This window comes from Nyctibius grandis, chromosome 5, assembly GCF_013368605.1.
Source record: "Nyctibius grandis isolate bNycGra1 chromosome 5, bNycGra1.pri, whole genome shotgun sequence".
In the NCBI taxonomy this organism is placed as follows: Eukaryota; Metazoa; Chordata; class Aves; order Nyctibiiformes; family Nyctibiidae; genus Nyctibius; species Nyctibius grandis.
The window spans coordinates 59378898-59405141 of NC_090662.1; the positions used below are offsets into that span (position 1 = coordinate 59378898).

Consider the following 26244-nt stretch of genomic DNA (forward strand, 5'->3'; position numbering starts at 1 on the left):
GTTTTTTTTTTTGTATAACAAGGATTTCTCTCCAGTTCATTCTGTGCCTAGTCTCTCTGGAGCTTTCTGGGGACACGCAGGATTAGCCCAGCTAGAACTGCACAATGGGTTATCTGGTTTCTGACAGTGCCTGCTTATGGCCATGTGACCTTGCTGCAAGGAGCTTCAGGGAATGGTTATCGCTTTTGTCTGCCTGTGATCCCAGCCGCTGATCATTTTGTCCCGTAGAGTGAGGATCGCTGAGCTTGTAACCCTTATCCTAGCTAATACGGCTGTGGATGTTGTTTCACCATGCAAACATCCAATCCCTTTCTAAAACCTACTAAGCTATTTGACTCGCTATCCTGTTCTTGTGAATAAGTTAAAGCCTTCCCTGCTGTAACTGGAAACCAACTATTGTGTTCTAGGCTATTAGCCATATGCACGCTGAAAACCAGAGGCTGCTTGTTTGTCAAATACCAGTACAGGCTAAAAGCGGTCTGTTGGCTCAGCAGAGATCTGGGAAGGGGCGCCTTTATGCAGAGGCGGAACTGAGTTCCCTACTAGTGTGTGCGCTGCCTGGATGGTTAAATTAGGGTCCTAGCTCAGTGTGCCCTGTAGTCCTTAGAGTCTTCATAGTCTGAGCAGAGCGTGTGCTACAGTAACGGGACTCTCTTTGGGCAGTCTTGGGGTGCAGAGCCAGTTTTGAGCCCCTTCCAGGATTTCAGTTGTTCCCCTGAGGCTAGTACTGATTCCTCTAACTCCTCTCTGGCTTAAATGCCTCTTCTACCTGCTCCAGCCATTTAGGTGTTTCTGATAAGAGGGAAAACAAGCAGAAAAGTTGTGATCATCCTTCCATTAAAAGTAATTTCGTGCTGCAGCTGGCTGTAGCTATGACTGGTCCTACAGCTATGTCAGCTGCTCCTCTCTCTCCCCAGCTATTAATTGTCAGGTTTCTCTTCCAAGCTTTTTGCAGTCCTAAGAGTATCTGTATGTCTCCTTCCTTGCACCATGGTTCCCTTACACAGCTTCTTGTTAATTTTTACTAATGTGGGTGCCTTTTGTCAAGGTGTTCAGAGCAAACTGGTTCTCTGGTTCCACCAAACCCACTCTTTCAAAGCAACTCTACCTGAATAAGCAGCTGCCCAGTTCTTGACTGGGAAGCCCATGTCAGAGCCATTATCAGCCATGTTAAATTCTCTATTTCTTTAAAAGCAGGGCATGACATGCAGACTTTTTTGTACCTGGAACTTTATCACTTCAACCAGAATTTATCACTTGCTCTCAGTTGGGCCACCCAAATTATCGTGCTGGGAATGCAGAAGGTTTGTACGTATTTTTTTCTTTCCCGGAAGTTTCTAAGATAAAAAAAGTTGTTCGGTGAAGGCAGAGGGAAATGAAGTATGAATTATTTCTTTCGTCTCAGAGTTATTGCCCTTGGTGCAGGGACCCCTAGAAGTTCTAATTTTAGAGCAGCCCTCGTTCACGATCATTTAGCAGGATCAGCCAGGCAGGAGTTGCTCTAGAGATACGAGTGTCCCTGTCCCTTCCCCCACCCCCAAAAACGGCTGAGCGTACTTACTTTCTTGGCACTCCCGGTGCCCTCACTCTGACTGCTGGGTATATTGGTCTGCGTTCTGGCAGCAATGAGAGTTAAGCTGCCATTTCTAGTTGTTCTGAGTCACTGGGCAGGTGGAGAGAGGGAGGGACAGGCTTTTTCCCCTTTGCCTTGTTTGCTCAGACAGCTCTGGGGAGAATGCCAAATGCTGCTGGTGCTGAGATCAGTTCAGCCCCGCTGCCCTTCTGGTACGTTCAGAGCACGGACGGGACATTGCCCTGAAGCTGCTAATTCAGACAAGGGTAATGGGTAGTTTTCAGTTGGGTAGCCCAGAAGAGCGTGGTGATGATTGCTGTTCACCAGCAAATGAAATCCAGGCAGAGCCCCTAGAAAAGTGCAATATTTTTTACCTAAATAGATTTAAAAGTACTTGTCTAGTAGAAGGCGATTTCCTGGCAGTACTGGAGACCAGAGCACATGCTAAAAGGGCGAGCTTCCCTGCAGCGGAGGGAATGAGACAAGACGTGTCCTGCTCCTCTGTGCCTGCCAAGCTCTGGAAGGGCTTCATCAGACCTCGGAGTCTTAAGCAGCCTGATTCAGGGGCTCCCTGGCTGCCAGCTGTGAAGCCACTTGCATGACAACCACAAGGAAGGGTAGGAGGGACGGCTGCGTCTCCCTGGCAGCTGAACCCCCGTGGTGCTGCCTGCAAATCCTAATTGCGTGGAACTAAATGCGTCTTCCTGCCATTATTTTTCTGGGTAGGGTTATTGCATTATTTTCTTCTCTAATTGAAAGGGTGTTATGTAATAAGTAAAAAAAAAATCCCTTTATTTCAAATATTTACATTGGAGGGGGGAACATGGGACCTCTTGGCCTATTAAGTAATCAGCCTCTTTGTTGCCAGTACTAACAAGGCATCTTTGCGTTGTGAAATGTAGATGTTCCCTGTTACACGCCTCTTCAGACTAACTACAAGCCACAGCTACAGCCGAGCTCAGCACATAGCTCCGTAACACACCTCTGGGTCCTTTGAATCATCTAGACCTTGTCTTGACAAAGCCCTTGAGCCCGAAGCATTGCCCTTCTTTAAAAAAAACCCGAAGGTTGGCAAAGGCCTCGAGTCTGCCTGTGAGCTTTCCCTGCGAGGGTTGCACAGACAAAATCCTGCTTCTGAAACCTTATCTGCACGGGAGCTGTTATTTTCTCATTACGGGGATCAGCTGGAGAATGTTGTTCACCTGTTTCAATAGCAGGAAAGAATTTTTCATTTCCTTGAGGTTGTCACGTGACTTGAATGTAAAGAGGATTCAGGAGATGGCGGTGTTAATTACGCCCGATTATAACCTGGCTGCCCTTCCTTGGCATTAAATAACCCAGCCAAACGAGCTCTGGCCTGGTGGCCTGGCGATTCCTTCCCTCCCCGTGTGCACATGATTCGGTAGTTTTGCTTTGACGTCACAGCCAAATGGCCGAGAACGCGTGAGCGGATACTGTGACAGAATTCCTCTGCCTGCATGTGTACGGGGCGACGTGATAATTAAAGGAGCATGGTCAAGGCGCAAGTATTTTAAAGAGCCCTGATGCCTAACACCCTCTTAGTAACACCTTATTAAAACAACAACAGAATTTGAGAAATGTAATTGCCTTTTTTTCTTAATGATGCCAAAAATAGCACAGTCGTTTTAATTTCCTGATCTCTGGCTGACAGTGTGATTTTGTTTCCAGCAAAGCAAGGGAGTATTAGGAAAAAAAAAAAGCGTTTTTTTGTAACTAAATTCCTTTTAAACTGGGAGCGATGAAAATAAGGCTCCTCGTAATAGCTCTCATCAGTCTTCCCCTTCTCCTCCTCCCCCTTCCCCTGCAGAAAAAAACACAACTTTGAAAGTTGTTGGGTTTTTTTTTAATCAGTGGCAAAATGAGCAAGGGTGGCTGCTGTAGCACTGTGGCTGGGAAGGACAGCGTTAACTGATGTCTTAACGCGCGGCATTGACTGCCTTCAAAATAAGTCCTCTTTGGTGGCAAAGGCAGTACCTAAGGCAAAGGGTTCCTGGGTGAGGGAGGACAAACCAAACCTAGAAAGATGCTGAGGATCTTTGTGGAAGCTGGGCAAGAGAAGAACTTTTGTGTTTTTACACTTGGGAGATGGTTGCTACAGAGAATTATTTAACCAGAGGAACGCGGAGCAGCTCAGGAAGCGTCTGTGGTCTTTGTCCCTTTTGAAAATGGGCGACAAATTAAACATTCAAACGTAACTCTGTATTATTGAGAAGATCCAATTCCAAGATGGAATGTGACTCCACGATGGGATTTTTCTTGGGAATTCTTCAGAACCAAGACAAACCGGACATTTCACAGGCTGGGCAAGCTACCCCTGCTGCAACAGGGACTGCAGTAGCACTTTGCTCACTGAGACCGTTTCTCCCTCCCCCATCTGCTTGTGTCAGCTCTGAGGGAGATGCCCGACAGGCATCTGGGAGACCCTGGAAACGCCATTCTTGGTGTCGCTCTTGTTTGGAGCTTTACTCTGATCAAAAGCTGTCTTACGTGTGGACGGCGAGAGCCCTTTGCATGTGGTGTCTGCCCAAGGTGGTGGCCTTGGACAGTAAAATACATGGCCTGCAGGTGCCCATGGGGATTTTCTTCATTTTCCTCAGAACTAGTAATAGGTGTGGTTTAAAATACAGAGCGCGGAGCTGCATGTGCCGGCGAGTGGCACCCTTTAAACACGTACGGTGATGTACGTAAGGAAAATACAGCCACCCTGCAACGCTTCTCCGTGTGCGGCTGCTTCAGGGGCTCTTTATTACCACGCCCGGGTACCCCCTCCTACCCCAAAGCAAGTGCGCTTGTTTTTTCTTTATTGTTGAGTTTTATTTGCAGAATAAGAAGCCGTGTGGCGCTAGGTGAGTGCCGAGGCTCGGCCTTCGGGGGTGCAGGTGCCCGGCCAGGTGCCTGGGTGGCCCCGGGGCCACTCATCTCCTCGGCTGTCGTTCCCCACGGCAGTATGCAACCCCCGCCTTGCACCAGCCGCGGTGCCGGCTTGCGTAACGGCTCTCCCGGCTGCCGCGGCGGGCGAGCCCGGCCCGCCCGGAGCCCTCGGACACCCCGCGGTGCGGGTCCGGGGCCGCCAAGTCGGGGCGGGCCGCGACCGCCCCAGTGACTACAACTCCAGTCAGCCCCTGCGCCGCGCCCGGCACCGCCCCCCCGTGCGCACACCCACTTCGACTCATTGGCTGAGGCAGCGCACCAATCCGAAGGCGCCGCCGGGCCCGGCCAGCCAATGGGAAGGCTGTTGCTAACACGCCGCAGTTATTTTTAGCACAGCCGGCGCTCGCGCACCTTGCGGGTCTGTCGCCTCCGCCGCGGCCGGGCTGGCCCTCCGCTGAGGGCGGAGGCGCACAGGCGTGCGGAGACCAAGTAGTGCGACGGCTGTGTGCCGCGGCGCGGGGAGCGCGGTGCCGGCGGGGCTGAGGCGCCCTCCCTGCCTCGGGGTGCTGGGGTATGGGGCCGGAGCGGTGGTTGTGCCGGCTCCTGCCCTCCCTGGGGTGACACCGGCGGGCCTTGCCCTGTTGTCCCCGGAGGGGGTGGGCCTGCAGCCCCTGCCTGTTCGCCCCCGTGTCACAGGGCCGGGGGTCCCGACGGTTTGCAGTGAGGGAAGAAGTCGGGGTTGCCCGTTCTCCTCCCACCCTGCTGGGCGCCCCGTCCGCGCCGTTAGCCGGGCTCGGGAGTTCCAGCACGGGGGTTCTTGAAGACTTCGCTGGGGTCGTGCAGGGCGCTTGTCCCCGCGGCAGCCCCAACTCCCCAGGGACCCCCCCCACCCCGGGGCCGGGCCTGCCAAGGAGCCGGGCCTGACAGCACCAGCCCCCCGCCCCCGGCCTGCTGTGGCAGCGGCTTCCAAGCTCCCGTCGTGCGCGGAGGCGAGGAAAATGCCGGCCGGTTCCTTCCCTCCCCGCTCCCGTTCCACCACCTCGCCGTGCCCCCCGCCTCGGGCTAAGCTGCTTGGGGAAATCCTCAAGTCAATCCTCATCCCCGCTAAATCCCCTGTCCCTTCCTTCCCCTGGCGCCCAGGGTCGGGGCGCTCCCCGGTGCCACGCGGCTGCCAGCGCCCCCCGCTGCGGCTGCTGCACCGGCAGCGGAGAAGGAAAAGGGGGAAAAAAAGGAATTAACCCCCCCCGCCCCCTGGGCTGAGCGGGCGGTGAGGGGAGGGGGAAGTAGTCCCGGCCCGCCCTCCGCAGCCGCATCACGCTGGGCGGGAGCGCGGATCCCTGCGCGGGGTTGCTAAGGGTGAAAGTTTGCCGTGAGTTGGCTCACTTGGGGCCAGGGCGCGGGCGGCGGCGGGGCGAGGCGAGCCGAGGTGGCGGTGACGACGACGACACAGGCACCGGCACCCGCACCCCCACCGCCGGGCGTCCGCACCACCTCCGGCCCGCGCCGCAGCTGCCGGGCCCGCCCCGCGGAGGAACCGTACCGCCGGGGATAAGGCGAGGGCGGGGACGGGACAGGACGGGGCAGAGGCCCGCACGCACCGACAGGGCTCCGCCGGCAGCGCCCACGGCCCCCGACAGCCGCCACCGGCCCTGGAGCCGAGGACGAAGTAAGTGGGGCCGGGAATGTTTCCTTCCCCCGCCACCGTTCTCGGGCCGGGTCCCCCCCCAGCCCGCATCCCCTTTGTGGGCTCGGCCTGAAGGGCTGGCTCATCATCCCGCCCTCCCCGTCCGGAGGAGGTAATTTAACCGTCCATGGAGCCACCGTGCGGCTCCCGCCGCCCAGGTGGGGGATTAATGGGGTTTCAAGGAGGGGGAGTGTGAAAGTCCTTGGGTCGGTGACGCTTTGCAATGCCCCAGTTCACCATTTTGTTCGGTCCCCCCCTCAGTCTGGTGGGGGGACGGGGGCGGGGTGCGGCTCAGCCCCAGCAGCCCCAAAAAGAACAGGCAGGGCCCGGGGGCGGCGGCGGCGGGCACCCTGGGCTGCCGGGGGACGGGGGGGTGTCGCCGGGGTGTCTTCCCTTCCCGCACGGCAGATCCAGCCCCCGCGGGCTCCGGAGGGGGCGAGAAGCCGGCGACAACAAAGGCGCTGCTGGGGCTGGGCTGGGCGCCGCCGGCCCCTCTCCCGGCGGAGGGGCCCTGCCTCTCCCGTGACGGCCGGGGGCGGGGGGGGTGCCCGGCCGAGGAGCCCTTCGCGGACACAGCAGCCCCTGGGAAGGGGTCATGCGGCTGCAGGGAAAGGTCGGGCCCGGGGTTTCCTTTGGGGGGGGGGGGGAGGATGTCGGGGGTGCTGCACCCCTTCACCCACCGCCCCGATCCTCCAGGCCTCGGAGACCGCCGGGATGCCCCGCCGGGTGTGCGGGCCAGGAGCTCGCCCTTGGGAGGGGACCTTTCCCCTCTCCATTGAAGGGCTCTTTTGGGGACTTTGCTTGCGACCCCGCGTGCCCCACCGTGGGGACGGGGCGGGGGGGAGCACACGGGGCTTGTGGCCTCCTGGGCTCCGTCCCGCAGCCGCGGGGTGGGGACGCGCCTCCCGGTCCGTGCCGGGAGGGAGGGAAAGGGAAGAAGGGGGGCGGCTGCTCGGCGGTCCCCAGCGCCGGTCCGCGGGGCGTGTTCCCCCGCCGTGGGCAGCGCCGGGGCCGGGCCGTCAGGGCGCATGTGCTGTGGAAAATTTTGTGCCCAGCCCCGGCGAGCGAGCGGCGGCCGGGCCGGGCGAGGGGCGCGACGGGAGGCGTAGTCCGGGGGGAGGTAGGTCGCGGGGCGGGGAGGGGGGGCGAGGACTACAGCTCCCAGGATGCCCGGTGGGGTAAGGGGAGCGGGGGGAGAGAGGGAGGGTGTCCGGCCGGGTCACTGCAGAAGACCGCTCTCCCGGGGAGGGGGCGACAGGCCGGCCGCCTGCCTGGGGTGCGTCCCCCGCGAGTGGGGGGAGCCCCTCCGCGAGTGGGGGGGACTGGGGGCTTGTTCCGGTGCTTTGGGGCCACAGGCCGTCGTGGCAGCCGTCTTTTAAAGCCCCTGGAGTCCCCGGTGGTGGGGGTGAGGCAGCCGGTTCCCGAGGGGGCCAGGTCTCTCTCGGGAGCCGGGAGGGATACCGGTAAGGTGACCCGCCGTGTTTGCCTACCGAGGAGGAGGGGGCATCGCTCCCGTGTTTGCTCTCCTCTGATGCAAGCGGTTATTTGGCCTCTCTCCTTCAGCACGCCGCTGCGCTGTGTACCGGGGGTGTGAGGGGGCTCCTGTGTGCCCTCCGCAGAGCAGGGGAACAGCCCTTTGTTCCCTGCCAGCACCTCGGTGTGCTGCCCGTGGTACAGCCAGCCTTTGGAAGTGCTGGCAGTGTGGGCAAGCCTCTCTTTGTGGGAGACTTGTCAGAATACCTTTTACTACTGATATTTAGTTGTTTCTTGACTTGGAGTGGTGCTGCTTCGATTGTTTTGTTTTGTTTTTTTTTGTTACTATGTTACCACATTTTGGTGCAGTAGAAGGAGATTGAGAGGGTTCTGGTGGAGCGCATCTTATCGTGTCAACAACCTGAGGAGCCAGTGGTATATCTGACTTTTTGTGCTTTCTGCAGGTATCAGCTATATGCAGCTATCATCTTGGCAGCTGTTGGTATTATTAGGTTAATTAACTCGTCTTTTCATAGTCAAGGTACAGAGTATTCCCCTTTTAGGAAGGGGGTGTACTTCTTAAATCATCGCCTCCTTTTTTTCTTTGCTTTATAGTTGTATTTCCTCGCTGTCTTCTGCAGAAGGTTGATGAGAATGTGGACTCCTCAAAGTATAGTGAGGCATTTGTGTTTCAAATAGGGTGGTAACAAATTTTGGCCTTTGCTTCTTTCCCAATCTGTAATTTATAATTTCTTAATAGATTTTGGATCTGGATTAGAATTTATCACATGAGATTAAAAGATTTACAAACTGGCTGTTTCTTCCTGCTTAATTTGCTGAGATCCCAAGCTGTCCTTTCCCTCAGATGCCTCAAAGCCAGAGGAGCGAGAGGGCTCGATGTAATACCCCCTTGAGGTAGTATGGGCTATTTAAAGTCTTGTTAACATTTAAGTGTGCTCTTTCATGGGTTTGCTTTGTGCCATTTTCTCTAGAAAAGGCTCTGTCTCCGTGCCAACACTCTTCCCTTCTGAAAATGGCTTCTCCTTGCTGTTCTCTGAAAAACTCTGGTTGTGTATTTCTTTGGCGTTCGTCTGTTCTTATTTGAACTTGGTCAGGTCTCAGTGACCTACCAAAAGCTGTCACACTACAGTAATTCCTTAAAACAGGTGTTAAAGGCAAGACTTCTTTCCCTGTTTTCCATCCCCTCGTTCCTGTGTTTTTTCTTGTCGATGAGTCAGACCCGAAGGGGATTCCTTCCAGAACTGACCACCTTGTTGGCAGACTTGAGGTGTGGGATCTGCGTCTGGTTACCATCATCCTGAAGCCAAGCCTCTCTGAACTCCAACTAGTGCAGAAAAAGCATAGAATCTCCACCCTCTTTTTTTGTAATAAAGCCTCAAAATACTTTAAAATGTATTTAGTACCTTTTGTCCACTAAACTAGACCAAGCAAACAAGTCTGGTCAGTTTTGTTTTCCTCCTGACATAGGACAGCACAGATACCTGGTTGGGCTGCTGGGATTCCTGGCTTTTCAGGGGAATGCTGACATGGTATGTTTGTACTCCATCCCCACCCCTAAGTAATTGGCACAAGTCATAAACATCAGCTTGAGTGCTGCATGAGAGCATCCCTGAAGCTCATTTTAGGAAGACAGTTGAACACGGTGTGTCTGTTTGAGCAAGGTAAGGGCAGCTGAAGACAGAGCGGCCTCTGACTAAGCTGCCAATTAAAAACTGGATATTCTGCTTCCCCCTGGAGAGGCGTGGAGGCTACTGGAAGTGTGCTTCCTCTTAAAATATCTTTGGGATTCGTTTCTCTTTGGATGGGTGACAGAGCGCCACACTGACCTACCTGGGTTGTTTTTTTTGTACCCAGACGGAGATTGTTTGCAAATCTGTGTATAATGGAAGAGTGGAGTGTTGTGGTTTAGCATTGTGCTTTTGTGGGCGCTCTCCATTTCAGAGGCTTCCTCACCAGGGAGGGAAGGAGGATTACTTCAGGCTTTGGCAAGCTGTTTCAGTTTTTGTTAAGTAGGTACCTGATCCTGGCAGTGCTCATCTTCCCTCTGCGCAGGGATGAGTGATGTGAACTATGTTGGATGGGCTGTTGGCATGTGTGTGTTTTGTGACCCCTGCGCATGTCTTCTGCCCCCCCTTTCCCCCTAAACTGAATTAAACTGGGATTTTAGGCTTGTAGCTAGGCAGAGCCTCAACTGGGTACACTTAACAAGATACACACCTGCCAGTCAAGGGGATAGTAAACGCGGGCTGGCAGCTGGTGCCTCAGCACCCTCCCTTGCTCCTTCTCGTCCCTTCTGCGCTTGTGCCAGCAGGACGTGGCAGCTGGCACGACCACCCAGCCTCTCCCGGAGGAGAGGCTGGCCCTGCCGTCCTGAGCGCGAGTGGGTCTCTGCGCAAGCTGCAGAGCGAGTCACGAGGCTGCTCGGGTGTTTCGCTTGTGTTCTGGAGAGGCTGGTGCAGGTGAGCCGTGCTGGAAGCAGCTGAGTGCCAGGGCATAGGGAGGCGCGTTAGATGGGCTGAAATAGCTCTGCCAGAGCGGACAGTTGGCCTGCTGGCTTTCAGCAGCGGTACTTGGCAGCGAGGTAAGTATAATGTATGTGCCTGCCTGCGGGTAGTAGCTACATCCTTATTTCGTCTGTAGAGGAGCAGGGAGACTCTTCCCTACCAGCATCTCGCTGTTTGGAGGGCCAGTAGATTCGGGGTGATTCTCCTAGAGAGCATCGCTGCTTGTTAGTGTTTGTGCAAACTGCTCATTAGGCTTTTGTTAATGAAAAAGTGCGGCTGTTTATCTCAACAGGTGGAGAGTTGCTGTGTTCTCTTGTCTTCATCCATCCTTTTCTCTCTTTCCCTAGGTCTGTTTGGAGCCAAATCTTGTCTACGTGTGTGTCACTTTGTCTCTTTTAATACACTGCCCTGACTTGCTTGCTGCGAAGGGAGTATGCATCTGGAGATCAAAGTTGCTCTTAACTTCATCATCTCATACCTGTACAACAAGCTTCCTCGGAGGCGGGCAGACCTGTTTGGTGAGGAGCTAGAGCGCCTGCTGAAGAAAAAATATGAGGGTCACTGGTACCCGGAGAAGCCTCTGAAGGGATCTGGCTATCGTTGTGTTCATATAGGGGAGACAGTGGATCCGGTGGTGGAGTTGGCGGCCAAGCGGAGCGGGCTGGCCGTGGAGGATGTACGTGCCAATGTGCCGGAAGAGCTGAGCGTCTGGATCGATCCTTTTGAGGTTTCCTACCAGATCGGCGAGAAGGGCTCTGTTAAGGTCCTCTACCTGGATGACAGCGAGGGCTGCAGCGCTGCGGAGCTGGACAAAGAAATCAAGAGCAGCTTCAACCCTGACGCCCAGGTATTTGTCCCCATCGGCAGCCAGGACAACTCGCTGTCCAACTCTCCGTCCCCCTCCTTTGGCCAGTCGCCCAGCCCCACCTTCATCCCTCGCTCTGCCCAGCCCATCACTTTCACCACTGCCACCTTTGCTGCCACAAAGTTTGGCTCTACCAAGATGAAGAAGGGCGGAGGAGCTGGGGGAGGGGGCAGTGGAGCAGGGGCTGGGCAGCAGCCGAGGATGGTCAGGTCTCCCACCACCAACCTGCTGAAGCACAAGGGCCTCTCCCTGTCTATGCACTCTCTGAACTTCGTCGGGAGCACGGGGAGCCAAGCCCCGCAGTCGCAGCTCTCCCCCAACGCCAAGGAGTTCATTTACAGTGGCGGGTCGCCAGGAGCCAGCAGTCTCTTCTTCGATGGTGTTGCCGATGAGAGCCAGGCCAGCAGCATCCCGCCGACGTCGCAGTTCAACACCGGCACAGGTGGTACCTTCGATATGGCTCAGGTCTTCGGTGGCAGCACCAACAGCCTCTTTTTGGAGAAGTCTCCCTTTGTGGAAGGACTCAGCTACAACCTGAATGCCATGCAATATCCCAGCCAGTCGTTCCAGCCTGTTGTCCTGGCCAACTGAATGCAAGGAAGGAGAGTATTTTGGGGCAGGGAGGGAGCGGGGGAAAAAACAAGAACAAAACAAACAAGAGGGAGAGAAAAGAAAAATAGAAATATACAGAAAATATTCAAATCTTATAAGTATAGCTTCTTGGGTAAAGAGAGAGCCCAGTGTTGTTGCGCTGTGCTGGCAACGCTCCTGAAGCACTGACTTGTTTTTTAACTCGGTCCCTGTGCTTTTTTCCTACTCACTTTTTTACTCCTTAAATGAGTCTTGGGGTTTTTTCAGTTTGTGTTCTCCCTTCCCCAAGCCCAGGACTGGTGCAGTTGTAGGTCACGATGCTCCTGATTCCTTGCACCCCCCCTGCCCCAGCGCTGGACACAGGGCCCTTCCACCTGGGTGTAGGGATGTCGTCTTCATACCACCTTGCTGGAGGAGGGACTGGGAGAGGATGAGTCAGTGTTGGTGGAGGTATACACACTCTTGTTGCGTGCTAGCCAGAAATGAGTGGGTGGGCTTGCTTTTCTGTTACAGCTCTGCGTGGGGATGGAGAGCATCTACTGTGCCCACGGGCGTAGACTGTTGTGCTGTTGTTGCTCCAGGCTCTCCAGCCCGGGCTGGCGTCAGCTGTTCTGTCTGTGTGCTGAAAAGCACTAACTCTCCTCCTTGACCACCTCTCAGCACGCAGCAGGGAGGGCAGAGTGTTACTGTGAAATAGCTTCTTCCTGCTCCCTTCCTCATCTGCGCTTACAGCCGTGGCTATAGGAGAGCAGCGCTTTGAACCGAGTGACTCTGGTTATTGTCCACTTCTGCGCATGAGCAAGGGGGCCTCCCCCTGCCCTCTTGGGGCCAGCTGGTCGGTGACAGCCCTGTGGTGTCGAAACACCACCTGCTTGTTCCCGCAGCTGGAGGACGTGGTGCGGAGCCAGGCAGCCCCGCTTGGATCCTGCCCCCCCTTCCCAGACGTTCTCCCCAGAAGCAGGGGCCAGCATCCACCGGCAGTCATTTGGGGCGGCCTCCTGGCTCTGAGTTCTCATTCACTGCTGTGAATTTATCTTCTGGCCTCGGAGAGGGAATTCCTTCTTTTTTAGTTAGAGAGGCAGCACTACTTTTGAGGAAGAGAGAGGGTTATGTTGTTGAAGCCGCTCTCTTGAGTGGTAGCGTAAGGGTTTGTGCTTTCAGTCAGGTACACACACCTGACTAAATCCCCTCCCCTGCCCTTCTGGAGGAGTGGGAGGAGGTGGCTGATCTGGTGTAGAAGGGAAGCACCTAGTGTAAACTCATCATTCCAGCTGGATCACGTCAGCATGGATGGCGACGGGCTTAGAGCAGAGCACGGATGGGCGCTCCGAAGGTGAATGGTGAATGTGCAGTGCCTCCCTGCTGCAGGACAGGGATCTGGGACTGCTCCTGCAGCTTTCCCCGGGAGGATGTACTGCAGTTGGGTGGTAGTGGCTTTTCAGCTAGGTCACTTCTGTGTCAGGGACTCCAAAACCCACCTTCACAGGAAAGCCAAAGGAGGGCTGCTCCTTGCCCAGGCAGAGTGGAGGCTCTATAGGTGGGAAGGAGGTCTCCTTGTAAGCTGTTGTGGGAGTATGGAAGCGTGCAAAGAGGAGAGAGGTGGAGATGACGAGACTCCAGTCTTTGACGTTCTCAGTTTAAAAGAAAAATAAGCTTTTTGCTGCCTCCCAAACTTGAGGTTTGGTTTTCTTTTAATGATGTCTCTGGAGCACCCTCTGAAACCCATTTCTCCTGTATCTGTCAAACTAATGTGCTTTTTCAAGACATCCCTGTTTCAGGGGAGATGGGCTTGAACTCGTGCTTTTTCTGCTCCTTCAAGCTGAGATGACGGCACTCCAACCCTCTTGTAGTTGTGTTGCTAGTGAGCCTTTGCAGAGGTAACAGGCTGTCCCAGGGAGACTGCCACTGCCTGGAGCTCTTTTAAGGAGAGTTTCCAGCTCACCCTTTCCCTCGCTGGGTGACTGGGGGAGGCACGGTCCCCACCTCGCACCCAGTGTGGGTTCCTGAGCGTGCTGCTTGCCATCGAGCTATGACCAACGCGGCAGGTGGGCGAGGAGAGCGGAGCCCCGCTAGCTTCCCCCAAACCGGCGCCTGCAGCCTCAACCCTGCGGGTTTCCAGACCAGGACAAGTCGCTGAGGAATGGCCAAGCTGTTGGGTTTCCCTTTTTTCTTTTTTTTCAATGCCCCTTACGGACGTTACCACTGCCACCCTGTTCTTCTCCCCAGAGTGTGCTGCTGAGTGCCGACCCGCTTGCCGCACTGGACTGAGGGGCGCTCAGCCCATGATCGCAGGACCCGATCCACTTGCCCCCACCGTCCCTGCATCTGGCAAAGCCTCCTGCAATCCGCTGCCACGGGACAGGGTGCTCTCCTCTGGCACAGGGAGGCAGGGGAGAGGTGGGGATGCCCCCCTCCCACCCTGGCCACCTGCTTGTATGTGTGGAGCTTTGATGCCGCTTTGCCCCTGCCACACATATTATACCTGCTTCAAAAATAGTGGTGTGAGTGGAAGGAGGAAAAGAGGAGGGACCAACCTCTTTGTAGCTTAAAAGGAAAAAAGCGTGCTTCAGGAACGTTCCTCCAGCGTCAGGCAGCGATGGAAACTAACGGCCTTTTCGGGCCTTTTCTAGTCTTGGATGTAGGCGTTCAGCTTCAATTTTATTTTTTAAAAACCTGCACTAATTTACCTGGTTTCTTAGGAAGAGAAGAGAGAAAATTTTTTTTTTAACTTTTATTTTTTATGGGTTTGTGTTCTTTTTGTTGATGTCCGTTTGTATTGAATAATTTGCTACATTTGTAAAATGTAAGAGATATATAATATATGTATATTTCTAACGTAAAAAAAACTGTAATTTTTTTCTTTTCAAGATTTTTTCTTAAAAAGAGGAGAGAAAAAAATATTTTTTCAGGAAAAAAACTTTAAAAAAAAAAGCGGTGAAGATTCTCCCCACTCAGCCTCCCTCCTTTCCCTCCCGCCCCTCTCTGAAGAGTGAATCGACAGTTGCCTTGTGGGAGAGAATGAGTGAAAGAGGACAGAAGTCTGTATGTCTCTGAGCGGAGGGTTTCTGTGTGTGCTCTGCTTGGGTTTCTTTCTGAGAAGGGGGCTACTGAGAGGGGGAACCAGGGGGTTGTTGTCTTTTTTTTTTTGTCTTTTTTTTTTTCTTTAGCGAAGGAGGAATACAATCAGAGTTTTGTATTCAGAATGTTGTGCAATAATTTGGAACGGGACATTGGTGTGTCTAGAGATTTAGTTAAAACAAAACAAAAAAAAACACAAAAAGGTTGATCAAATCTGTACAGTTTCTATTGTTCCAGATTTTTTTAAGTTTGTATTAAAAGCATGATATAATAACCGCTTGTCGTGTGGTGTGTGCTCGGGGGGGGAGAGAACACCACCGCTGTGCCTGTTCCCGGGTGAGGAGGGACGCGGCCACCTTCCCTGCCCGCCTTTGGATGAACCGGTGCTTGGCGTCCTCCCCTTGCGGTGAGGCCGGGGGTTTGCAGTGCTCTCGGTGGAGGTACCGTTGTGTTAGGAATAACCCAGTGACGCCCAGGCTTGTGCAACACGGTGAGGGCAGCTCTGTCCCTGACCTCTCACACTGCCAAGAATAGCAGTGGTGTAGGAGAAAGTGGCGGTGTGCCTGGCCTTCCCTGGTCCTGCGGTGATTCAGCTCCCCAGGGTCGGGGGGAGAGCTGGCTGTCCTCCCCAGGCAAGAGGAGGGAGCTGGACGCTTTGCCTTTGGCACGTGGTTCCTCGGGGCCCTCAGTCAATCTGCAGAGTTCCTAAAATACCCGGCTACTGCGGCAGCTTGCCGGGGCCGGGCTGGGATCTGTCGGGTGCCATTGTGGGGGGTGGATGGAGCCTTTCCAGCCAGTGGTTCCTGCAGAGGGTGTGCTGTTCATGGGCTGATTTCTCTCCCCTCTGTGCAAACCAGTTTGGGTTTATCCTGGCGCATGTGGGGCACTTGCTAAGCAAAGGAAGCCTCAAGGTGCGTGTGCAGGCCACGCCCTCCCTGCTGTGAATGTTCAGCCAAGGTGACTTCTCATAGCAGGGTGGGCTTGAGGCTGGGTGTGAGAACAAGCAGCGATGATGAAGGTCTGATTTTGTTTCTCTTTTTAACCTCTCATTGCTCAGCTTTAATCAGAATTTCTGTTGGAGGGAGCTGCTCCCTTTTAGTAAAATGAGATGAGCTGGCCCCTCTGTGTTGAGGAAGATGCCCGTCCCACCCCATGTGTGCTGATGGCTGTGTGAACCACCTTCCCCAGCCCCACCGTGCTCCTGCTGCCTCCTGCTCAGGGGGTGACTCGCAGCTCCCTGCACCGCCTCCTTAAAAAGCTGATGAAGGGAGCTGCTCTAAAGGTACTTGAGGAAACCGAACGTGGAGCTGGTAGTGGCTGCTGGCTCCCACTAGCATCCTCAGCCCCTCTAGCCTGAATTTCTTCCTCGAAGAGCTCGCAGGGCTTTGCGAGCCCTAGGAGCTGGGCTGCTGCTCGCGCTTGCTGCACCCCATGTGACTGTCACACTCTGCTAAGCAACAAAACTATTTTTTCCCCTTTGTGTCTCAAACCCCTTGTAATCGTTGATCTAAAGCGAGCCACAAACGCTTGCCCTTAGACATGTTTCTGGAAACGGAAAATCGAGGGCGAGTATGTGCCTTCCTGATCCTTGCCCTGTATTTGCTCGGCTGTGACACAGGGAGGCACGGAGCCTTTCCCTTTTTGGACACAGGTACTCTGAGTGGTAGGGCCTGGAGTTAGTTTACAGCTGATATAGCTGCGCAGCCTGGGCAGGGATTAGGGAAAAGACTTAGTAGAGCCTCGCTCCTCGTGAGGTATTTGTCCCTGTGCTGTCTCAGGGAGCCTGAAGGGTGTGGGAAGGTGAAACACACGCCTGGAAGGAGCACGCAGCAGCGGAGGGAGCCGGGCAGGGTGTGGGGATGGGGATCTGCCCTCCTTCAGCCTTCAGAGAGGAAAGATGATGCAGGAGCCCCGTGCTTGGCTGGTGCAGGGTGGTGCCTGGGTGTGGGAATATTTGCCGGGTGTTTGGGCCGTGACCGAGTCGGTCCCCAAATAAGGTGCTCCAGCAAGGCACAGCAACAAGATGGGACTTGCCTCCTGAAACCTCCAAAGCAAGGGGCGTGGGGGTGTTGTTTAGACACTCGTCACTGGGTACTCCGTTATTAAGAAGGAAACTTGCAACTTGAGTCACGGAGCGGGCGGGTTCCCACCTGAAAGGAGGAGACAGCTTGGGTAGAAAGTGCCACGCTTCAGCCTTGGGCTTTTCAGTCTGTGACAGCAGCAGCTTCTGACATGAACGGAGCTGTTCTGGGAGAGGGAGGGGGCTGGTGCCCGGAGGAAAGCCTTATGCAAGCGTGGAAAGCCGGCTGTAAGGCAGCCGTGCCCTGGACTGTGTTTTAAATACAGTCTCAGCAAAACAGCCTGAGTTTGCTCTGGCAGGAGAGCACCTCCCGCTGCCCTAGAGCCTCCCGGAGACTTGGGATTATTGGGGTTGAATAACACATGGCGCAGGCACTGCCGACAGCGGGTGCCTCCCCGTGCCCCGGCACTTGCCCATGTGCCAGGACCGAGAGGTGGAAAAACACCGCTGGTGGGGGGGCCGGGACCCGCCGAGTCCTTGGTGTCCCCGAGGAGCGCTCCGGCCAATGCCACCTGCTCCCTGCTCACATGGCTGCGCCCTGGCTGCTGCCCGCGGCCCCGGTGGGTGCAAGAGGTGAGACTGATGCCACGGTTGTGGAGGGACGGCCAGGTCTTTCCTCCCCGCGTGCGTCCACCGCCACAGAGCGGGCACCAGCTGAGAGGCAGGCCGTGGCCAAGGTTCGCCGCCTCCCAAACCTTGTGCTTTTTCTTTCTGTTCCTGTGGCCGGGCTCCAATTCAAACATGGCCGGGAACACGCTTGCCCTGGCCCTTGCAGAGCTGTTCTTCCACTGTCGCCCCCCTGCTGCCACCTGCGTCGTCACCTCCAGAAACCTGGTCTGCTTTTTATAAAGCTGCTGAAGAGCGAAGCTTTCTCCCCCTGGCTCCAAGACACCCTGGTGAAGGCTAAGTCCCGGCCGGCATGCGTGGTGCTTTTGGGTCATACCCATCAGTGAAGGGCCAATTCGTGTGACAGCCAGTTTGTGTGTGGCCATTGCCAGCAGCAAAAGTGACTCCAGCATGGTAAGTGCGTGTGCTGGGGGGGGATATGGGATTTTTCATTCCCCCCGAGAAGCCCTTAGAGGCATGGCAGTGAGTTAGGAAAAGGAGATCTCTGCAAAGAAGGTTCAGGGCCAAATTTTGCTGTTTTGCCTTCAGGAAGGGCAGGGAGAGAGGGTCAGGTGGAGGCCTGGGGGAACGTGCTCCCTCTTCGCCCAGCGCCAAGGAGGTGAGTGTGGTCCCTGCATTATTCTGCAGTTGCTGAAACCCAGTTGGGGGTGGTTTTTTTTTGCTTATATTTATTGGCCCTGCACAGCCTGCTGCGCTGCCGGTGCAGCCTGACTGCTGAAGGAAGCAGATCCCTGCGAGGGAGCGTGTCCCTCCCGCTTAGCAGGGTGTTTCCACTAAGGACAAAGTTTTCCTTCGAGTGAATCAGCCAGAAACTGCTTGCAGAAGGCGCAGCTGGGGCTTGCATCAGAAAAAAAAAAAACGAAACCCAAAATAATCCACACAAGGTGATGTGTAGGGAGGGCAACGGGCAATGTTGCTGCAGCAGGACACGCTTCTTCCATGGGCCTCACTTTGCCCGCAGAGCTTGGCGAATCCATGCAAGGACCAAGTCCGGCGTCCCTCAGTAACGGGCGCTTTTGCGTTTCCTGGTCATCCTGCTGTCAGGTTCAGTGTCAACACGTTCGGCTCCGGGCTCCCACAGAGGCCTGAGCGACGTCGCAGCAGGCTCTGGGCACCTTTACAAAAAATCTACCAAGGTCACCCTCCATCCCTGCTTCTGCCCAGCATCGCTGTGGGGTGCCCGGCTGCAGCTGGGGGAACACACCATTGTCACCCACAGAGCCTGCTGCCTGCCACAGCAGCGGTGCTTGCACAGTGTACGGGGCAAGTGAGGGGCACGCAGGAAAACGGAAGAACTGAAGAGACCTCATCTGCCGGGGGAGCGCTGGGGTTTGCGTCCCTGGGGGGGCAGACTGGCAGCACGGCAGAGAACGTGGGGAAAGGGAGCAGCAGAGATGTTTGGAAGACGACGAACACGAGCCAGAGAAGGACTGAGGAGCAGAGGGAAGGAGGACAGTACCCTGGGGACATCTGAGGTGTTTACATACAGGTGCAAACGTCACAGGGAGGCGAGGGAGGCTGAAACTCCACTCTTCCCTTCACCACCTGGTGAAATGGTGCATCTTCCTGGTGACCCAACATGGGTGGCAGATGCGTAGGCCTCCTTCCCAGACGGCACAGCCCAGCATAACCTCCCCATCCCTGCCTGGCTCCCTGCTTGTCACGCTCTCATGGCACAATAGTCCTCCAACTCTCCCTCTGGGCTGGTCCTGACCAGGTGGTTCTCCTCACGGGACAAGGACAGCTCTCGCAGGGTGCCCGTGAGTCACAGCGCTGTCATTGCCTCCAGCACAGACGTGGAGACGCAGAGGCTCGGGGAGGGGCCGTGGCTTCACCACACTTGTGGGGAGCACGAGCACTGGGGCCGGCACCCATCGGTCTCTCCTGCCACCTCACGCTGACCCTGCCAGTGCCAGGAGCTGCTCCAGATGGGAAAGGAGATGATGCAGAGGAATGGGTTGGAGACACGCTGGGGGAGAACAGCTTATTTCTTGCAGCCACACCACTGCCAGCCAACCACCGAGGAAGGGAAAGGGCTTGGCAAACCCAGATGAAAATAGGATCCAACAAAATAAACACAGAAAGGGTGCAGGTGGGCTGTGATGCTCCGAGGTAGAGCCGAAGGTGCCCAGTGCTGCCCAGGAGAGCAGCCTCGCTGCGTAAGCAGTTGCTGTTGGACAGGGCATTGAACGCTATAACCTACAGCCTAAGTGCTAACACATCAGCAGAGAGAACCACAAATTGCTGATTTTTGGAAACATAAGGAAAGAAACTTTCCTATATTCCAGATTGTAAATCACAAAACAGATCAAGTGTATAAAACCTCGCAAGAGAGACCTCACTTGGTCCTTCAAACGAGAAACTTGCCCATTTAGACCAACCGGTTGGTACAAAGCCAGCTAAGAAAGATTATTTTATTCTGATAAGACTTTATTTTTAATCTTGGAGTCATTCTTTTCACCAAAGGCACAGTGCTCTTTGAAAAAGATTATTTTCCTCCATGGAGATACTTGTTCTGAGAAATTTTTGACCAGCCAGTGCACGGAAGTAGAAACCTTCCCAAAGCCAATGGTTACAGAGGTGATAGTGGGGACTTCAATAGCCCCATAGCAAGTAGAGAATCATACAACACCTAATGAACGCATACTCCATCAAAGTCATATTAGACCAGTATTTATTGCAGGAGAAAGCCACTGACCGCATCTCTTTGTCATACAGATACTCAGCACACAGACAACATCACAGCTGGCTGAGGAGATTTTCCTACTCTATATTTCTAAGAAAAAACTCCAGGCTTCCCTATGTGCACCTTAGAATCATAGAATCATTTTGGTTGCAAAAGACCTTTAAGATCATCAGGTCCAACTGTTAACCTAGCACTGCCAAGTCCACCACTAAACCATGTTCCTAAGCACCACATCTAAGTGTCTTTTAAATACCCCCGGGGATGGTGACTCCACCACTTCCCTGGGCAGCCTGTTCCAATGTTTGACCTTAAAATGCTCTGAAAGGACCCGAGTCCATCCAGCCTTGGCCCCAGTGTTTTATATCATGGAGTGCCTGAGACCAACGCGCTGACTCCTCTGAGCACATGGGGTAACTGCTAAGAGCTGCTGCGGGGACACATGGGTCTTCCAGCAGCACCCCCTGTCACCAAGATTTCCTGGAAAGCGGGATAAACTCGTTGAACAAGGTCGTCTGAGGACCACAGCAGTAATCTGCAAAGCATCAGGAGGAAGTGGAGTTCTGTGTTAGTAACTGTGTGCTAACCCTACCCTTGCCTAGCCAGTAGAGCTTCATAGTCCAGAACTGGTTGGGGATGGATATCTTCCTTTAACATACCTGGAAGTGTCCATAGCTGTGCAAGTGTCTGTCCCAGAGCTGCTCTGCCCACGGAGGGCTGCGAGAGCTGATGGGAGCTGCCCATTACCATGAGGAAGCCACAAAAGCAAGACCGCAGCACCCCACTGGAGAAGCCCATGTCGCCTCAGTGGTGTGGCAAAGCTTCCCGCAAATGGCTGAAGGTGCCTTTTGGCTTCCACAGCCTGGGAGATAGAAGGGGGAGTCACTGTGTTTGCCTGGTTGAAAAACCCCACTGATTTTATCCAGTCAGGCTTGTTGACCTCTGCAGAACTGGGTAGAGGGAGCTGGCTATGATCTCACAAAAAAAAAACCAAACACCCTCCCTGGTATTTTTCTGTGATACAACTCTGTGGAGGAAGGTATGATTACCAAGGGGACCCCCATTTACTTCACTGTCTTTAATTTTGTCCCCTTTCCCTTCAAGGTCTGCAGACAGAAAAGGGTCTCCATCTCAGGCTGTGCCGCTGCCCTGCCAGCCGAGTGCACAGAGAGCTCTTCCTCTCCTCCTGTGCCTGGCGAAGCTGTTGGCCGCCCTCTTCTTCGCCTGAAGATATCGGTAGGGGAATTAGTAACTGCTGCTCCTGGAGGGAGCCATGTTTCCTCCTGGAGGTAATTGTCACTTGGCAGGATCTTGTGGTGGCACTCATCTTGTGGTGGCAGTGGCTGGCTTTCCAGGCTCTGCCACCAGCAAAGCAGGCTCTCCACCTCGCAGCCACTCAAAAGCCTCCTGCCCAGGGGCACCGCCGGCTTCACTCCTGCCTGGAGCCTGCCCTGCCAAAGCATTTGCTTGTGCTGGGTGAATGCTGACCTCTTCACACCTTGCCAAGCAAAGCAGGTTGGACCTCAGGAAGTTAAATGCTCACGCTGGCCCACAGCTGAGTTTGTCTGCTCTTCCTTGTGGATGCCCTTCACCAAGAAGGCTAGAAAGGAAGGTGAATATATGCAACTGCATCTCTACAATGTTTGCAATTACATGCACCTGCTGCTGGAGGCTATAGTAAGACCCCAAGAGTGCAGAAGGGTTTCCCAGCTCTATGGCTATGATAGCAGCTAATGCCACCATGGCTGCTGATATTCCCCAGGTGGGAGCTCATCCACCTGGGAAACATGGGAGGCATCCTTCCCTAGAGCTCCAGCCTTCTCCTCTCCCTCACCTCTCTATCTTCCTTGCTCCAATATATTATTTTCCCTAAACGCTGTGGCCTGATCCTGGGAGCAAACAGCCGCCAGCACCAGGGTGCAAGGGAGAGTTCTGCCACCAGTGAGTAGCCATATCCCTCCCCATAGTACCTTTGCCTCCTGCTGGACCCATCCCCCCTGTGCCATTTACCTCTGATCGACCTGATTCTTTTTCTCCCGCCACCATAACTCCTCCTGGTCTTCTCCACTTCCCACACATGTCCTGCCTGGCTGGCAACGGCTGTCCTCCGTGCAGTGAAAGAGATTTCGAAAAAAATATCTGCATGGCTCATAGCTGTGGGCTCTCGTCACTGTGTTGTAGCACAGGGGGCTTCAGGCACAGGGAGAGTGCTGGCTGCACACTGGTGCATCCTGGAGCAGTTGGCTTGGCTGGCAGAGGCATCCCAGCTCTGTTAGCACTGCTGCAATAGCCCAATTAGTAGTTCAGGTGTTGCCACAGTCTTTGGCTACGGCCCAAGAGTTAATGACAGAGCAGGTGGCAGATGCGAGGACTGCAGATGCGTGGCTGGAGATCAGGGGAACTTGTTCTGAACAGCTTGTTGAGACCAGTCTCTGCTGACCAGCTGGGATGATGGGTTTTGCAAGGTGGATTCTTGCTTTGTGGAAGTCTCCAAAACACCCTTCAGACTTTGAAGGATGCTGCAGCTGCATTTGGCTCTACCACCCCTCCCAGGATATCCAAAATTATCCTGGGATTACTGAAGTGACCATACCCATGACCACTGGTTTACAGCAGTAGGAAAACTCATTAAACCCCAGAGGTGTTTAATCAGAAGCAAAGTGGAAATAGGGCATTGACACACCATGCATGTTGATGCAATATGATGATAGAGGGGCATAAATGTCATTGTCTGATGAAAGACAACTTTGTCTTACCAAATTCCTGCACTGTGTGTCTACCACAAATGGCCTGAGGCACTTGGGAACTGCTGACCCCAAAGCAAACCTATGGAGGGAAGCTGGAAGGGAGGAGAGGACAGGCAGTAGAAGCTCTGTAGAAGTGTACAGGCAGCATAGCGAAGAACATGCAACTTGGCACACAGCAAGATCTTGAGGAGATTTTTCCAAGCAGGTTGAAGAACTGGTTAAAAAGAGGCTTAGAGCTATGACCAAAGAAGCTGTTGATGCAATTTGACTCCTGCTGTGCTTGCAGAAGCAGGAGTTTGTATATTCTTTGTAAGCAAACAGGATTATGTCAAACTACCTAATGCCATCATTCAGTTCGCTTACTAATGGAAACATTGAGTCTGCGCTAATTGCTCAAGCCAAAGGAGAGGCAGGTTTTCGTGATCACCACGCTGTGTTATCTACGAGAACAAACTGCTCCTGCAGAGCTCTGTATAAAGCAGGAGTAGAGATGCAGCTCTCCTTGCTTATGCACACAGAGGAGTCAGGGTACCCGGACCCTCTGAATCTTCTCTGTCCCAAGCTCTTGTCATTGCTGTCCTTCCCCAGGGCCTGCTTCTGCTTCTGTTGCACTCAGTATCAAACTGAGTTGACTTCAGTGGGAGCATTACAGGCCCTTAGGTGCCAGCCCACAAGTGGGCTGCGAAAATAAAAGGGCACAAGGTCTGCGTTTGGCTTTGTTTCCACCATATTGATGCTTTTTCCCCCACAATGGCTCAAAAAACACCTTCAAGATCACCCCTTGCTGCTGGAATACAGCCCCATCTTGCAAAGAGCTGTGTGGCAGTGGGCGTCAGGGCAGCCATTTAGTACTAATAACAATAATTTTGTACTAATACTGTGTTGTGGTAGGGAAGGCAGAAATGACTAATTAAAATGTTGGGGAGATAGTCAAGTCACGAGAGCATTACTCAAGTGCAATTTAGCTGCGAAGCTGCAATTCACAGCTCTGCTATTACAAAAATACCACAGGATTTAATTCACCAGACGTTGTCGTCAAGGTATCAGGTTATCCACCTGAAAGCAGCTCCAGGCTACTCACCAGCCAGCCCAGGCATCGGTTCAGAGCCATCCACAGAGCATGGCCCTGGCTCCCAAGTGGTCAGCACCATTTCCAGTAATATTTTCTGCCCTAATAGCAGGTAGGCCCAAGATGTATCAGCTTGCAAACAGGATCGTAGCTCAGTTCAGCCTTGCTCAAGATCAGGTTAACACTATCATCAATGGGAAGCAGAATCCTGAAGCCCTACTGTTCCTCACGTAAATATTTCTTCGTGCCCTATATCATTTTGCAACTGTTGCTCTCTGTCCTGTCCCCTCTCCAGATCCTCTAATGAAGAAAATTATGAAGAAACTACTTCATAGTAGAGGGAGAGGCCCGAGAGAATAGCTTGGTACTTGTTAGCTGGGGGTCAGGCCAGGCTCAAAATGGACTCTATGTAGCCCCTGAGTGTGTCCCATCACTGCAGTGAAGGTCCTAAGGTCAGCGGAGGCCTGCAGCGTGTGGAATTCAGGCAATGGAGAGAGGAAATGCAACAAACGTCAGCCCCTACAGGCCTGATGTAGATTGATGGCAGAGCTGGTGCATGAAGCACGTGTTTTAGCAGCTACGATCCTCTCCCTGCTGTGTCAGTCCCTGCTTTTACAGCTGTAGCAACAAGCAATGGAGGTCTAGTGTAGTGGAGCTGCGTAGGAGGGTTTAGCTGAGAGAGGTTGGAGCTGCAGATGGGCTTGGAGCCCACGGTCTCGGGTGGAAATGGTGTTTGGGGCTGTAATATGGTTTGTAGGAGTTGGAGGGCTCTTTTCCTGACAGCTCCAGCACTGCTTTGGCTTGTGGCCACCACTGTCTGGTGAACGAAGAGGGAGAGAGATGAGGCAGTGGAGGGGAGAGAGAAAAGGACAAGGAAGAAGACAGAGCAAAAGAAATGCGAAGATCGATGTCTAGCCAAGAGAAAAATTAAGCGTAGAAAGCAAAGGAGATGGAAGGAGGGGAAATCAGGGAGTAACACAAAGGGAGAGACGAAAGAGAGACAGCGGCTCTCCAACAGGCCAGAAAAGGGAGGCAGGAAGGCGCTGGGTGTGGAGAGAACGACAGCTCCCATACCTGGCACATTTCTCTCCTGCTGTTGCTGTCTTGGAAAAGATGAGCCTGGCTTTTTCTGGAAATGCTTAACGAGCAATTAGCACAAATACCTTCCCTGATACCTTTTGTGATGCTTTGAAGCTAGATGACGTATGTTACAGGAGAGAAAAGTGATCCTGTGTGGGCTCAAGGAGGCATCGCACCCATGTGAAAGACCCTCCCTGAGAGGTTAATGCAGGGCCAGGCCTGCACGAGAGGCAGCAGAAGCAGCCAGGCTCTGGGGAAGGGCTGTTTCAGTCCCAGGGGCCCAGTCCCAAGGAAGGGAAAGTTGCAGGTGCATCCTGGCAGCTCATGCCCTGCAACCAGCGAGAGCAGCCCTGCACTTTTGCTGTCCCAGACTGGAAGATCACAGGCACTTCCCCTGCTCTGGGTCAGAGAAAAATCCCTTTCATGAGGAAACACAGCTGAGATCTTCTGTCTAGCTGGCCTGCATGTGGTCACCCCCACAAAACGCTGCTCTGCTCTTTCAGCTCCTCGCCACTCACTGCAAATGCGGACATCACGCTCACCAGTGACGCCGCCTTTTCCATACTCTAGAAATGCTCGGTCTCGCCTCAGCTTGGCCAGCAGCAGCCCCTCAAACCTCCTGCCAGAGCACGAGGCGGTTGTTGCTTCCTCTCCTCAGTGGGGCAGGACAGGGTGGCTGTGGTGAGGCTCAGCCTAAGCATGGTGTGTGCCCGGGACCTCAGTCGGTGCCAGCGGGATGCAGGGGGAGAAGGAGCTTCCTCGAGCCTGGACTCATTCATAGGCCAGCAGCCTTGCAGCGGGTCCCGCTGAGTGATGTGGAGCCAGGAAGGACATACACTGGGACTTACTCATCGCTCTGAGATGCCAGTCCTAATGGAAAACAGCAGGGAGTAGTTAGAATATGCCATAAATATTTACTAGCTAAGACATCCATTTCCCCAACAGTTGTTAGAAGTCCATAGCTGCCTGAAGTTTCAGGGTTGGACTCCAGCTCCTGCTGCAGCACCAGGAGAACCCAAGCATCATCCCAGCACCATCCTGGTGGCTCCGGGTCATGCCTCCCATGCAGCCGGTGGCTGCATGGCTGCCAAACCAGCCGCAGGCCTGCCAAACCCCCAGGTGACAACACGGTCACCTCCTGTGAAGCACGGTTGGTTTGTGGTTATGGAAATAGTTCGGCACCGTTTGAGCCTGGGCTGCGTTGTTCTCCCCACCGAGGGGAGGCTGCTGAGAAATTCCAAGGTTTCCCTTTGCTCCAGGAGAAGCTGACGGGGGCT

The 26244-nt window shown here is 54.2% G+C and overlaps 1 protein-coding gene across 1 annotated transcript; it reads left to right on the plus strand.

Moving 5' to 3' along the window:
- Positions 1-5824: 5824 nt before the first annotated feature.
- Positions 5825-14955, plus strand: TOB2 (transducer of ERBB2, 2). The gene is made up of 2 exons (XM_068400817.1): positions 5825-6131; positions 10495-14955. Exon 2 carries the CDS (start codon positions 10581-10583, stop codon positions 11601-11603), a length of 1023 nt encoding a protein of 340 aa, XP_068256918.1. The 5' UTR covers positions 5825-6131; positions 10495-10580; the 3' UTR covers positions 11604-14955.
- Positions 14956-26244: the final 11289 nt, after the last annotated feature.